Consider the following 16,085-nt stretch of genomic DNA (forward strand, 5'->3'; position numbering starts at 1 on the left):
TTCGTATAAAAGAAGGAATACTTGTTCCATTAACAGTAATTTTTTACATTTAACACATACGAGAATAAATCAGAGGTCGAAAATGTGGATTGTCATTTTCATTTAATCTGAGAAGTAGCTGTTATTTTCAAACGCATTCAATTCAGTTATCAATTTTTTAAACAAACACATATTTTTTTCCAAATCTAAAATCCATGTGCATTTCCCAAGAAAAATTCCCAAAATCTTTTTTGTGTTTTTGTCAGGAACGATAGCTATTAAACTTTTATATTCAAAATAAAATTGTAACAATTATTTTACTGCTCAAATAATAATATTAGTTTTTCAAAAAACAAATAATAATAATTCAACAAACCCAACACGTTTCATGTTCCAATTATTTCGATTCATTCTATACAAAGAGCTTCTCGTGTTATCTTCTAACGTTCGGTGGAGTAAGAAACCGAACCAATTTAATTTTCTTTCTGTTTTTGGGGTGAGATAGCAGTATTGAAAATTTTAGTTGTCTGGTGTAAATTTAAACGTTCTTTTTTTTATTTTGAATCCATCAGTGTTTGTAGTTCCATCTCCTGTTTCTCAATAATTGGTAGCCAGTGCTCTGAAGGGAATATAAAAGTTGTGGGTTCAAACTTTTTGATATCATCCAAACGTTTAAATCCTTTTTGACGCTGTCCGTTTCTATCTTGCATTATTACTTCCAGCTTGTCGACCAATTGATTTGACTCTCGTATTAAATCATCGATGGATTGCAGCAGGGCATACCAATCGATATTTTGCCTGCCTATAAGTTTATTACCACTCAGGCGAAACGGAAAGGGGATAAAGCTGCTCCACGGTTTGAAGGGTTCAATGGTATAGGGTATGAAATGTTGTTTGGCCTCCATTTCGATGACGTCATCTTCAAAGTGCCACGATGCTAAAGTCGGTTTCAACTTTACACTCTGCAACTCCGCTGTGGATTCAACTATTGCGTTGTTCTCCTCATTAAAATCTAAATAGCGAATTTTCTTAATTTGATCTTTTACTTTCTTTTCGACGTCGTATTTTTCACCGTTGTCATAATGATTAAAGTCGAATAAATATGTGTTTGTTATATCATCCTTAGTAGCTTTGGGTAAAAGGGTTTGTGTAGCGACATCATTTGTGCCGATAGAGTCCGTCATTTGCGACATTGAATAGGTTAATATATCTGAAAGAAGTACGACTTTGACGACAAAAAATTTTGACATCGATTACACTATGCAACAAAATTATATTATCTTTTGCATTCGAGATCGTTATTAAACATAATATTTCTGATACATATGAGGCCTCAAAAGAAAAAAAAACAATTTAAAAAATATTCTATGGCAATACTTTTTTGTGTATATCCCAGTGGTCACTCCATCGATTTTCATTATTAAAATTATTAATACATTATATTTCTACATTTTTAATTTGTTTTTTTTTTTTATCATTTTAGCTATAGTTTTAAATTTTTAATTAAATACATTTTTCATTATTTTATTTTAATTTCAAGAAAAATTTCACACCAAAAATCATTTAGTTCCAAATTAAAAATTGTTTGTATTTAAGAGCAGACATTGAAAAAAATGTTTATTGATAAAAAATATTAACTATAAAAACAAATGTAATTGAATTTTTACTCATTACACTAGGCAACAGCCAAGAAACTACTGGAGGCAAAACCCACTTTTTTGATGGATATGTGGCCCATAAAAAAATCAAAATTTTAAAATAATGAAAACTACACCATATGACAATAAATATTGTTTTTTGTCATATGGTGTAGGTTTTTTTAATTTAAAATAGATAGCATTTTTCACGAGTGCTCAAGTATGTCAAAGACAAATTGAAAAAGCCCTAATATTTCTTAAAGCTATTGAGTGCATCTGATATTCATTCATAAAAAGTATTAAATTTAAGCCAATAGCTATTCAGTTACCCATTTTAAGCATTAAAAATTTTTATTTCTCCTTTATTTACATAGCTTCTTAAATGTTGCGTCGTTTAATATATTATTCATTACAATCTATGGCGAGACGGCTTTGTTATTAGCATATGATCAAATCTATTTCAAGGAAAGATTGATTTTGGACCGGTCGGTGTAAGCCCGAAATTTGACAGGTCTGAGAATCATCATTTCTGAGTTTGGTAAAGACAAACTTGAGATACAAAATTTATGAGTTTAATCATAGAAAACCTTAACTTTCGACCTATCGATCCTATGACATTTATTAATCCTATTTTATATAGTGGTCCGATTGCAAATTTACTGCATTGCTCAGTCTGCATAAGACGAAAAAAGTTACAAAATTTGTGAGTTCGGTTGAAATATCTGGCTGCTATATGATATAGTAATCCGATTTGAAACAAATGTGGTCAGAAACTGTTAGACAGCAATAAATTAATATTCTGTGAGTTTGGCTAAGATATCTGAAAAAACGAAAACTTTTTTCATATTAAAGGTCAAACCCAGTCCACAAGAATGTGAAATTATACAACACACATACCGACTAATGTATTCCCACACACATTCTCTTATGAAATGTAATAATATATCAATAAGAATAACAAGCCAGTGAAAATAACATTTCAAGTGCTCCCACGATCCAAATGTTAACATAAGCAGTCGCTAGCTCACTAAGGGTCAATTCTGTCGACGAGGCACAAATCCGAGCTGTTGCTTAACACCCGAAACGTTTCTCATCTCAAGATCTCTGTTTACTTAAGAGCAGACTCTGTCTCCAAAATACCACAGAAAAGAATTGATAAGCGTTGTTAACACACGTTATGATTAGTCTGGATTTATTCTTCAACTCGGATGTTCACCATTTCCCTATAAGTAATATACTAGTAAATATTTATTTTTTAATTAAACCGGATTGAACATTGTTTTTGGCGCATCCGGTTAGATGTCTTAAGTGATTTCGCAAGTTGATTAACTGAATATACTACTATAGTAAAGGATTCGCGATATCAAAGGTCTAAAATAAACTTTGAACTTACATTAAGTTAAACATATTAGTTACACGTCCTCTGAAGAACTTATATAAAAGCTATCGTGCCTATTCAAACGTGAACAGACTTTGTGTTTTTTGTGAGCCCTAAAAAATAATAAATATCCCAGGCAACATATTAACAAAGAAAAACAAATGACAATGGTACCACCACCAGTAACAGAGCTGTCCGAGCTTCACCTAAAGCAAGCCCTCAAGCAAATTCGACAAATCTCCATTTTCGATGGAAATACCGAAGAGCTGACATCCTTCGTAAAAAGAGTTGATTTCGTGTTACAACTGTACCCCACCCAAGACGTCCGACAAAACAGCATTCTATTTGCAGCCATTGAGATGAAGACGACTGAAGCAGCGCAGCGGGTGTCTCAACTGACCGCAGCCACAACCTGGCCAAACCTGAGGAATGCTCTCATTGACGAATTCAAGACGCAGACGCCCTTTGAAGAACTACTACGGAGATTATACAATACAAATTTTAGTGGTAGTATCCTCAAGTTTTTTGAAGACCTAGAACATAAGTCATTTTTAATTTCAAATAAATGAATGCTAGAAGGAATAAATTCGAATACGATTTTATACACAAATGCGATGAATAATACCATTAAAGATGTAATTTCTAGAAAACTTGGCAGACATGATATTACAACAGTGACGCAACTAAAACAGGTAGCACAAAGGGAAGGAATGTTCGAAAACAATTTATCTGACCGAATGAGACCTAATAATAACAATAACATTTCAAATACATCATTCAGTAACAATTTTCGCAGGAATAATAGAAATGCAAATCAAAGTTTCTAATAGAAACTTTCTATCCAACTATCAACTATCCCATTTATAATTCACAAAAACCAAACGAAAACTACCAATTGCTGCATCAAGAACTTAAGCCAATTCTTAATTAAGGTAGAAATGATAATCGAGTGAACTGTCAATCCAATCAAAAGAAATCCCTTCATTCATTTAATTATGAATAATCAACATATCAAATGTGTAATAGATACCAAATCTACTATAATTTAAATAGGAAACAAATTTTCTAGGCTTTCTAAGTTAATTATGTAAGCTAGAAGCTAAAGCTAGGTATGGACATAAGATAAAAGCTGTGCGCTAAATGTCAAATCCATATAAAAAAAAAAAACAGTTGCTAATTTAGCTATATAAAATTTTATATGGATTTGACATTTAGCGCACAGCTTTTATCTTATGTCCATACCCAGCTTAAAACAATAAATGGAAATATCAATTTAAGCCAAAGTATTACTTCAGCCCTTAAAAAACTTTGTCCGTCACATAAAAAATATATATACATGAATTTTCAGAAAATTACGATTGTAATTTTTTTAACTGCATTGCAGTTTATCTTGCTAGACCTTTCAGGAGAAGGAGACACATTTCCGACAACTGGATTTTTGGCCGAACGCCTGGTGGCAGGCTATTGCCTGACATCATCTAAGACTGTCTTACCCTGTTGCAGGCTTCGCTGTGGCTTGATGGAGTAATATTTTAAACACGTTATTTCCTTTTTTATCATGCTTAGTATCTGCAATTTTCCCTGCTTTGTTTTCTCTCCATTCTCAAACTTATTACCTTATCAAAAAAAAAAAATAAATAAAAGTAATTTTTTGCCATTTTTAGTTTATTATGAGATAAAATCATGAAGACTCTATAAATATATGCAGAACTTCCCAGATTACCAGAATTTAATACAAAATTCGTTAATAACGAATGCCAAACTTGTAATATTGCTAAAACAGAACATAGAGACACAAAGTTAGCCCTTGAACTAAATCTAGAAGCTTTCAATCATAGAAGAAATACGATATAGATTTTTATATGGCAGACAATGAACAATTCTTGTTTTGTATAGACGTCTATTCAGAATTCGCATCCCTTATCGAAGTAAATTGATAGAGATTGGTAAGAATCAAAAAGAGCAATATTAAAAATATTTAATAAAATGGGTAAACCAAGAGAAATGAAAGCCGTTAAAGATTCAGCATTCATTACTAATATGGTCAAAATCTAAGGGAAAACACATAAATACCACAACAAGTAAAAATGGCATCTCGGATGTTGTTAGATTTTATAAACCCGTTAATGAAAAGTTATGAATTATAAACAGCGAATCAGATCCAGAAAATAAGCTAACAAGATTTGAAATCATACATTATACATATAATCATAAAACTAAACACAACACAAAAGGTAGAATACCTGCAAATATTTTTATATACGCAGGAACCACAGATTAATTTAAAGAGACAGGTAATTTGAAACAAACTGATGAAAAACAAATACGGGCAGGAAAATTTTACACTGCAAATCTAAGTTTAAGAAAAATAGGAAAATAACCAAAATTAAATTCGATAATTCCAGACAGTCACCAAACAACAACTCAATTCAATATATAACCATTTCCAAAACTATTTTATTGTCACATGCCAATTCTAAACACTTTTTAAATATTAAGACTTTAGCATGCATTTAAATCAACAGTAAATTGAGTTTTGATAATTATATATATTTCTTGCGAACATAATATATTCTTAAGTAATTTTACAGAAACTGTAAATGACAAATACTCCGTACAAAATTACCAAAACCTACAAAACACATAGCAACAACCTAATATAATGTTAATATGGAAACTAACTTAACTTAAATTGTTTTAATTTAGAAATAATATAATAAAAACATTTAATTGTTCACTTTAATTAGGAGAAATATTAATTACAAATACTATGTTAAACTACACACAAACCATTTATGATAACAATAACGTAACTTAATTAGAACCGCTTTCCTATGTCCAAGCAAAAGAAATTGTAAACCCACAAACAAAGCATTATAATACATTTCAAACTTTAACTTGCTATACTATATATTTTATATATATATTATAAAGACATACCAAACAAAATAATTGTTAATTATAAGAAACAAACAGAATCATCCCCACAAATAATGTGAATTTCAATCCTATATCAAATGAAAATGAAAATGCAGATATTGTAATTGAACCCTACCCAACATTATACATTTTCATTGCCTGAAGACAGGCTTATTTCTTATGGATGGAAGTGAAAATAACATTTCAAGTGCTCCCACGATCCAAATGTTAACATAACAGTCGCTAGCTTACTAAGGGTCAATTCAGTCGACGCTGCACAAATCCAAGCTGTTTCTTAGGTCCCTTAACGTTTCTCATCTCAAGAGGGCGACCCCTAAGACCACGGCTTTCTTAAATGCAGAGAGCGTCAACAAAATACCGCAGCCGAAGCTGGCTAAGCGTCGCACAGTGGAACAATCTCTGATTTTGCTGTACAAAAATCATATCTTTTGAACCAATAACTATATTTTGAAAATGTAAAAAACATTTGATAAAATACTTCTTAAGCTTTAAAATGAGGATTTGCACTGCATTTTTTACATGTAAAATTTAAAAAATAAATCTCTTTTTTGTCCGAAAAATTGATTTTAATCTTTTTCTACCTTTATACAGCATTGATTTATATATAAAAAAATTTTGTTACGCATATTAAAAAAAAATAATAATAATAAAAAACTAGTCGGCCGGTGCTACAGTCGAGCATACTCGGAGACCCCGTACTTACTATGGCAATAGCTAATAATGGAAAAAATTAAAAAATATTTATTTAACATAAAAGATTTTTATACTAAGACTTGATTTTCGCCCGATCGGTCCTATGAAAGCTATATGATATAGTGGTCCGATTTGAACCAACTTTGGACAGGATATATAAAACTAAGTCATATGCTTATTGTATTAGTTTGGTTACAATATCTCATTAAACATTGTTCCTATGGGCGCTATATGATACTGTAGTCCGATTCAAAAAAGAAACAAACTTAACCTGAGCTTTTAAATTGTTCTTGTAATTTGGATATGAAATTTTTTTTTTCGATTTGTGGGCGATAAAGGGGGCGTGGCCGAATTTTGAAACAAACTTGATCTGCTTGCAATATAGAGGACCCTACATACCAAGTTTGGTGTCTCTATCTCTTATAGTCTCTGAGATCTAGGCGCTCATACAGACGGACAGACAAACAGACAGACGGACATTGCTATATCGACTCGGCTGTTGATGCTGATCAAGAATATATATACTTTATAGGGTCTGCCACGCCTCCATCTGCCTGTTACGCACATATTCGTTAAAACAAACCTAATAATTGGAAAATCTGGTATGATGCATGTCATATCATCTTTTCACCCTAGTTAATTGCGAGGTTGCTTCAGTTTTTTGACTAAAAGTGTGCTTAGGAACACCCAGATGCATAAAAGACGGTAATTTCGTTAGAGAATTGATAAGCAAAGACTCCTGTAGTAGTGGGATGAAGTCCAAATGAGTCCAATTTTAGTTCTATTTCATCAAAGTTGAAAAATAGCTAATATAAAAAGTAAACAAGTGAAGTAACCAATTTTTCCGCCATCAAAAATAAACCTACTTTCCAGGTGAAACCAAAAATATAAAGATAGGTCGCAAATCAGTTTTAAAGTTGGCGTTTTTTGTAAACATTGCACATTTGGGCGTGCACTGAAAGAAGTGTCAACTTTGGGAGGCTGACACTCCCACAATTTTTACCTTATTTCAAAAATCTTTTGGATTTGTAGTCTTTGAAGATTTCTCTATCGAATGAATTTATTACTTTTACAATCGCTTTCATCGAAAAAATGATTTAAATACCGCCCCCTTCTCTTTATGCCAAGCTCTGCGTCGCCAACACAATTTGAGCATTCTCGAGACAAATGTAGGCGGACCTCTTAAAACAGATAAAAAATAAATCAATATTAAAGAACTAAAAAATCCCACGAAAAAACCTCTACACGAGGTAAAAGTCTAGTGACGAAAGCAATTTCTAGCCCCAAAATTTCTGATATCCAATTTTGTGACGAAAATTGGCATTGTGCACTGTGAGTAAAAAGGGTGAGCTTCTTTGTACATAAAAATTACTTTTTGTGCAGTGCCGAATGCCAATTTTCGCTTTTTTTTATTAATTTATATTTTTATTTAAAATTTTTAGATTAAACTAAATTTCGTTCGTCACAAAAGTGGATATCAGAAATTTTGGGGCTAGAAATTGCTTTCGTCACTAGACTTTTACCTCGTGTAGAGGTTTTTTTGTGGGATATCAGAAATTTTTGCAATTGCTTTTGCTTTTGACATTGTAACTTTATCATTAATGCAGGCAAATAGTAAAATATATAAATTTAGATATTGAACGTATTTCATATTTAAAATAATTGGTTTCTTTAATCATAAAGAAAAACTAGGGGGCTTCGCCTCCTGCTCGCTTTGCTCGCGTTGCTACAGCCGAGCATACTCTACTGTCGGAGAGCATACTCTACTGTGTTGTTACACAAAAAAATATGTTTCATACTAAGACTTGGATTTCGCCCGATCGGTCCTATGACAGCTATATGATATAGTGGTTCGATTAGAACCAACTTTGGTCAGGATATATAAGTCTTACTTTAATGCATATTCTATTAGTTTGGTTACGATATCTCGTAAAACAAAAAAGTTTTTCATACTAAGACTTAATATTGGACCGATCGGTCCTATGACAGCTATATGATATAGTGGTCCGATTTGAACCAACTTTGGTCAGGATATATAAAACCAAGTTAAATGCATATTGTATCAGTTTGGTTGAGATGTCTCATAAAACCAAAAAGTTTTACGTACTAAAACGTGATTTTCGACCGATAGAAAAATGTATTTATTCACTTAACAGGTAATATCTTCCAAACCCCTCAACCAAAATTTGTGTTGATATACCAAAAAACGCGAAATTGTACGCATTACAACATATTAATTTAACAGAAATCGTTAGAGCTGTTTTGTCAAAAATCGCCAAATTGTAAGCTAAAAAACTTTATTTCACCTGTAAAATGTTACCTGAGTACTTTAGAAAAAAGGTACGCCTAAAAGCCCAAACACATCTTTCCAATGATATATAGAACATATCTGTAGCTTTTATGGTTTGGAAACTGTTGAGGTTACAATTTTAGCGGGATTTAGCGTTTTCCCGCTAAACTAGCTTTTTTTCAAAAAGTCGTAGAACAAAACTTTCTAGATTTTCGAAAAGAAATATATCCCCATCATTACATTTAAGCTTCTTTAGCGCTTTGATGCAAACAGACAAACAGACAAACAAACTGACTTTTCATTTCATTTTGAGAAGTCCACTAAAATTTTCAAATTTATTTATCTTTTGAACCGGATTTGGGTCATTGAGGTATCAATCGACGTGTATTTTTAAGTAGAATTTTAAAAAAATAAAAAATTGTACCAAAAGACTCCAACAGCCCCATTAGCTGCAATCATTTAAATTTTTCCCCTTCCACTTACACCCCCGTATTTCATGACCCAAGTTGGTTAGAAAAAGTTTTAGTATGCCATTTTGTAAGTTAAGACTAAACCTTTCGATCGGTATATAGCTCGATCTGATCGGACAGTCGTAGCAAATTTTTCAACTTAGCTGTATATATAGTTAGTCGCCTTTCGCACCCTTCGTGATGCTTTCGTCACTAACGCGAGCTGCCGTCCGCAGTGATTAAAGCAAATAAGTAAACCGTATAAATATTTTTAAAGTGTTTTTTATATCTATGAATCAAAAATAGTGGATTTCAACCCAGTAGCCAACAAAATTGAAACTTTGTTGACTAGTGTTATTGCCGGCGGATAAAATATAAAATTAATAACAAAATTGAAATATGTTTTTTTTTAATTTTTAGCTTTGATTGATCAAATAAAAGTCTTTAACTAATCATTTAAAGTGATTTTTTTACCTATTTCCATAACAAATTATGGTTCTTGATAAAAAATGTTTATGAATGATTAAAAGATAAGCTATACGTAGATTATATTTGAGGAACAGGTATAACATAAACTCAGGTATAAATGAGTAGTTACTAAAAATTTCTAAGTCATCTGGGACATCATTTGTATCAGAAAAAGTAAGTTTGGAAACATATACATTTTCGCTGTTGCATAGTGTAATTATACAAAATTACATTGCTGATGCTCATCCTTTTTAATGGAGTATTGGCCGTCCGTCAAAATTCCAGCATCTTTGAATAAAATTAAATCGTATTGCGGACCTATGCAGGCTTCTTTCATCAATTTGGTGGGAATAAAATCAGTTTGAGCTGCCACATTGACCTTGCCAGCTCTCAAACGTCTATGTCAATTACAAATGACATAGTGAATCTATTAAGCACGTATTGCTCCATAATTTGAAGAGCAAAATATACGAACCTGGACGCATCCAGTAATTTGGCGCGCAGCATTGCATTCTTGTCTGGTTTTGCAAGAGTCGACACACTAACAGCACGCCAAGGAGGTCGCTTGGCCTCATTCTCCTTTTCCTTCTCTGCAGCCAGATCTTTCATGCGTTTCCAACTAGTTTTTGCCCTGTAAAAGTTTATTATTTTAAAGCATTAAAAAGTTTTCATATTTGCTTTTATAATTAAATCAAAAGCATTAAATTTTAAAAATAAAAGGTAAATTTAGTTTTAAGACTAAATTCAAAATTGTTTAGGTTAATTTATTACTTATTCTTTTCATTCTTAAAATCTATGAATTTTATAATCTTAATAAATCTTAAAATATAAATATGTAAATAAAATAAAATTACACTATCTAACAAAATTATAATTTAATTATAGGAGTTGTGCTTTTCTAAATGTACCAAAGAATTACAAGCTCACCTTCGGTATTTCTAAAATAGATCTAAGCAGGTAACAATATTCAGAGTAGTGTACAGATTTTTGTTATCACAGTGTATGTGCTACTTTATAGTTTAACAAAAATTATGACAACTTAATGATAGCTTAATTTGTAAAATGTATTTTGATTATACTTGAATTTATTTTATGTACATATATCAATAAAGTGAATAGTTGTGCCTTAATAAGTATATGTACATGTATGTGCCAAATAGAATTTTATTTAATGTTATGATCTATATTTATATGTAGTAAGTCTCTGATTTTCGCACTTCCGACTCACCTAATTAGTGCAGCACTTCGATTGGCCTCTGGCAAAACTGTTGGATTTTCCTCTACGCTTTGCGCCTCACTGTTTTCCGACGATGTGGCACTGTTGTTGGAGCTAGTTGGTGCTTGAACCCGTACCCTACTCATATTACGAAATTTTTTTATATTTACTCCTTTCAATTTTGAATGTATGCTTGTAGGTGTCGATTCAACAACCCTGAATCAAAAGGGAGTTATTTTTATCACAACCAATATATCGATGCTAAACAATTTTTCGCTGTCACGTTGCCATGGAATCCACCTAAATTTGCACGTGTTTTTTTCGGTAATACTTACAGGCTCGCTCTGCTCGCTGCAATACCACGTAATTAAAACATTTCCTTTTTTACAGCACTCCTTTCCTTTTAATTGCTGTACACACTTCTTCTCCATCTTCTCATAAGTAAAGTAAATAAGTAATACATTTTCCACTATTATATGCCGTATCTAAATTACACAAGGAAAGAAAATTTAACTTTTTGTGTGTTGATTTGAAATTTATAGAAGGTTTTTTTTTTTACAAATTTGAGGTCGCTGATTTAAAATCTGATCTCAAGTTTTTTATTCAAATTAATTATTGAATTTTTGAAATTTGAAATTTTGTTCTATAAAAGTACTTTAAAGACATTACTTGTATTACTTAGAAAACATTAATTCGCATTTTGCCTTTCTACTTGTCAGATCTTGATGCGATTTAGTGGGAATACCGTTAATTACCATAAAAATTGTATTATCTTAAACACTGTGGGTGTGGGTGTTTTAACTGAACATGGTAAACCGTTTACCAGATATTCCAATATATGTAGTTGCAGTGCCTTATTTTGGAAATAACGGTATATCACGAAAAATTAATATTGATAAAAAAAAAAAAACAACAAATGCAGATTTGGATTCAGCGCCCCAAATTACCATAGAAGCAACTATCAAATCTTAATCAATAAATCCTTGTTCCCTTGTGTTTTATTTGTGTGTGGTATCTAAGTTCAGAAGTTTGATTTTCTCCAATGTCGTTTTGACAAAAGCTGCAAGGTGCACGTCTTTATCATTCTAATACTTAGCAACAGTCGCTTGGTGCAGCTCTTGATGGTCAGTTTGATATTTAGCCAATGCCGCTTGATATTTATGTGATGAAGTCCTTTTTTATACCATGTTCCCATTAAAAATTGGTCATAAAAGTCTATGTCTTTGGACGAATTGCTGTAACATGCAGAAGGAGGCGTTGCAGACCCCATAAACTATATATTTTAATAATCAGTATCGACTAGTTGTATCGATTCGGACCTGTCAATCCGACGATCTCGGACCGTGTTGGAGCTAGAGACTTCATACTTGCTGTGTAGATTCTGTTGGTTGAGATACGTCGAAAACTAAAAACGTTTCTCGTACTACAACTACATTTTCGACCGATTGCTCCTATGGCAGCTATATGATAACGTGGACCGACTATAGCCGAATTTGGCAAATTAAATTAATATTCTGTGCGATTGGTTGAGATATCTTAAGAAACAATTAAGTTTTTTTTACTATATGTTTATTTGAATAGGATATTAACCAAATTTGGTCAGGATGTATAAACGAGTTCCACACGGACAATGTATGAGTCTAAAAAAAAGACTCATGAAACTAAAAAGTTTTGAATACTAAATGTTAATTTTAATCAAATTGCTCCTATGGCAGCTATTTGATATTGAATCAAATATGGTCTAGAAATATTAGAGGGTCCCAAAAATACAATCTGTGAGTTTGGTTGAGATATCTCAAGAAACAAATGTCTTTCATTCTAAAATCTAATGCGGCATATTGATCAGGACAAGCAATATTATATACATAGATAGAACAAACCGTTTTTATAAGCAACCTTTTTTATAAAACTTACTTTATAATGTTTTAAATTCATCTTACATACCCAAAACTGAATATGTTATCCTATATAGTTTTTATAACATAATTCACTTTATTTTCAAGCTACAACATTAAGAATTGTGATAAAACGCGTTTAAAGTACGAAAGACTTCACTGTTATATCCATCAATGTGAGGCCTTCCAGTTTGATAGCAACATTCTGTAAACAACTCTACACTCGGCCGATGGAACCAATAATTTTTAGTGATACTGTCAGCGCTCAGATTAAGTGTGTTCAGTTGGAGCACTCCGAAATGAAATTCCTGTCCGTTCGTTTGTATACACTGTACAACAATCGGTTTTTGAAGAACCCCATTGGTAGGGACGTCACCCAACTGTTTGGCGCGAGCTACAGCTACAACAAAAGCCTTCAGCAAAGAACGTCCGTAAAATTGCGTCTTTGAAACTTCGGAGCCGTGGACATTTCCCACAACGCTTTTATTGAAGAATGTGAAAATTGTGTGCGGATGTGAACAGGCTATTTCTTTTCGAATGGCTAATTGAGATAAATATTAAGATTAAAATGATTAGCTTTTGATATGACTTGCAAATTACTTACGATAGAAATTGTTTTCCATGTAAATGTGTTGCTTCGGCATTGAGACTGTGCTTTTCATCGGATAGAGATCAGGCAGATCTCCATTAAATTTACCCTTAATAGCATCTAGAGCACGTGTCGAGCTAATTAATTTATCTCCAGTGACATTAAATATGAGAGTGTCATTGTCTTTAGTCAAAAACGTATGAAATGTGACGTTATCAATTAGCTTTCGGCGCACAGCCACAGAACGTCCTGCCAATTTCTCGATCTCAAACATAAGTTTGTTTACCAAAAGGCGACTGAAAAAGTTACAATATATTATATTTTATGAATAAACATTCGTTTGAAATAAGTTGAAAAATGATATTATATATTAAGGATTGTAAATCAACAATTATTGAAAAGATACTATTTGGATAAAAATGCTTTAACTGAAAACAGATTTTTAGAAAAAATCTTTAGGGATATTAGCTGGTTCCTTATTAAATTTTACCTTAAACTTACTTGCGTCTTTCGTGCGATATTCCATATAGGCGAGGTAAATTATATGCTGGTCGATCGACCAACTTAACCTTTGGCAATTTCACTTGCTGGGCATCAAGCAATTGGGAAGAAAATATGGCATTTTGAACACATCGATCGATGGTCTTTGGAAACTGACCGTTCGCGATTGCATCCTCGATTTGACGCGGAAAGCTATTGATTTCAATCGTGTTGGTCAATACTTGGGATTGAGGCAATCCTCCAAGCAGAACATTGTTATCTCCAAATATATGACCAGCAGCTTTATGCCAATTTGGATGGGACTCATCTTCAGGTATTGGCTTTATGGTTGCACCAACAATATCTATGCTGCAAGTACATATATGTTTAATTGAATTTAGTCAATCAATTAACTTAATCGTACTTACAGTTGCGGCCCGCTTTTCGGATTCAGTACTTCATCAGTCGATTTTACTTGAAGTCCCATTTTTAAAAGCTCGGCAGCAGCACCTGTTTCCTTAGGCACTCGCCTGCCTTGCACTTGCCAATGCTTTTTGAAGTGCCATCCAATATGCTGCGCATACAGTTTGTTCGTTAAACGCATTTTTCGACTTTTAATTAAAGAAAATGCAAAACACAAGATACCACACTTTGGTTATGAAATGTATGTATGTATGTAACTTATGCAGCTGATTTCAACGATACTCTCTCAAAGTAATTATCGGTAATCGAAATCGATAGCTTTACAATGGGTTAACATCGAATATATTTGTTCCGAACTTAGCTATTTTATAGCTGGGTCTGTCTATTTTCAAAATTCAAAAATTGATAAGAAAAAAATTTTAAATTGCTATTAGCCGGAAATCTAGCTATTTTAAATATAGTATCCAGTGCTGCCATATCATCCTTTTTCCGGAGAGATTTGTCCCTTTTAAAAATTAATTTGCCTGAATTTTTCTGAAACATCGCCTATTCGGAAATCTGTCCTCTATTAATTTCTTTTTTTCTTTTAAATATTTGCTTAAATTATTTATTTAATATTAAAAAAAAAAAGTGAGTGACATCCATATTAAAGTTGACTCGATTTACGTGTAAACAAGGGCGTAGGCAGCTTTGAGCGAAGGGGGAACCGAAAAAAATTTTTTTATAATATCAATACAAACCTCTAGAGATTTTTAAAAGAATTAATTTTGAAACAACCGATTGAAAATTTTCGAGTTATATAAATGTTATATTAGCTTTGTTTTATATAATTAATTAATTTAATTTAAATTACATTTCATTTAGTTTTAAAAAATACTTTAAATTAAATTTTTAAATTTTATTTATTTTATTTGAAAGCGTTGCTTGTATAGTTTCTTAGAAACACCACCTTTTGGGTTGCTGTTAGAGATTTGTAGAACACACATTCCTATGAGCAATATAACTTCGAAGTAAAATTAGACTTTGTAGCCATTTCAAATTTTTTATATATTAAAATTATTTATTTATTATTTAGCCTTTCTTAAAAAAATGATTATACAGTAGAGTAGGTTATTTTTTTTTCAAACAAAACAGTTGTCAAAATCCTAATCTACTACGAATTCCAAGAAGGTTTGCCCAATAAACCATCGGTCTAAAATCAAAATAGAGCTTTTGAAATAAACTTATTTAATATTTTATTATATTGTATTATACATGACTGTTTTACAAATTTTTAACAACCCAAAACACGTTGTTGAGGCACCCTAGTTTTGGGTGCTTACTCTTATTTTTTAATACAGATTGTTTATAAGCCTCTTTTACAATTTAAAAGTTTTTAACGGGCAAAAGCTGACAAAATCGCGTCAAAAACAGCAATAACACAAAAACGGATGCATGATCTTATTCATGTTTACTTAAAAATTATAAAAAAAAAAAAGTTGAAATTTTGAGAATTGTCCTGTTTTTCTGTCTCTTTTTTAAATATTTGTCCCATTTTTTTGGTTTTTTTGGAGTCTGTCTATCCTGTTTTTCTTATCGAATTATAGCAGCACTGAAAGTATTAGCGAAAGTGCCCGTTAGATGTAGAATCTTTACAGCTAATTTTCCT

At 31.9% G+C, this 16,085-nt stretch overlaps 2 protein-coding genes across 2 annotated transcripts; both read right to left on the minus strand.

The window, feature by feature from the left end:
* Window positions 1-504: 504 nt before the first annotated feature.
* Window positions 505-11,196, minus strand: LOC117782641. The gene is made up of 4 exons (XM_034619661.1): window positions 11,063-11,196; window positions 10,310-10,465; window positions 10,066-10,232; window positions 505-1,189 (listed from the first exon to the last, which is right to left on the minus strand). Exons 1-4 carry the CDS (start codon window positions 11,194-11,196, stop codon window positions 534-536), a joined length of 1,113 nt encoding a protein of 370 aa, XP_034475552.1. The 3' UTR covers window positions 505-533.
* A 1,823-nt stretch (window positions 11,197-13,019) lies between these two features.
* Window positions 13,020-14,618, minus strand: LOC117782534 (39S ribosomal protein L37, mitochondrial). Its single transcript, XM_034619558.1, has 4 exons — window positions 14,443-14,618; window positions 14,036-14,383; window positions 13,550-13,830; window positions 13,020-13,486 (listed from the first exon to the last, which is right to left on the minus strand). Exons 1-4 carry the CDS (start codon window positions 14,616-14,618, stop codon window positions 13,062-13,064), a joined length of 1,230 nt encoding a protein of 409 aa, XP_034475449.1. The 3' UTR covers window positions 13,020-13,061.
* Window positions 14,619-16,085: the final 1,467 nt, after the last annotated feature.

The sequence above is a fragment of the Drosophila innubila genome, assembly GCF_004354385.1.
Source record: "Drosophila innubila isolate TH190305 chromosome 2L unlocalized genomic scaffold, UK_Dinn_1.0 5_B_2L, whole genome shotgun sequence".
Lineage (NCBI taxonomy): Eukaryota > Metazoa > Arthropoda > Insecta > Diptera > Drosophilidae > Drosophila > Drosophila innubila.

Coding starts and splice junctions, on each gene's coding strand:
- LOC117782641 (XM_034619661.1), bottom strand. CDS start 11,196: ATGAGTAGGGTACGGGTTCAAGCACCAACTAGCTCCAACAACAGTGCC. Junction 10,233..10,309: donor AAATTACTGGATGCGTCCAG/GTTCGTATATTT, acceptor TAATTGACATAG/ACGTTTGAGAGCTGGCAAGG. Junction 1,190..10,065: donor AAAGGATGAGCATCAGCAAT/GTAATTTTGTAT, acceptor TACTTCTTTCAG/ATATATTAACCTATTCAATG.
- LOC117782534 (XM_034619558.1), bottom strand. CDS start 14,618: ATGCGTTTAACGAACAAACTGTATGCGCAGCATATTGGATGGCACTTC. Junction 14,384..14,442: donor CCGAAAAGCGGGCCGCAACT/GTAAGTACGATT, acceptor ATGTACTTGCAG/CATAGATATTGTTGGTGCAA. Junction 13,831..14,035: donor ATATCGCACGAAAGACGCAA/GTAAGTTTAAGG, acceptor TAACTTTTTCAG/TCGCCTTTTGGTAAACAAAC.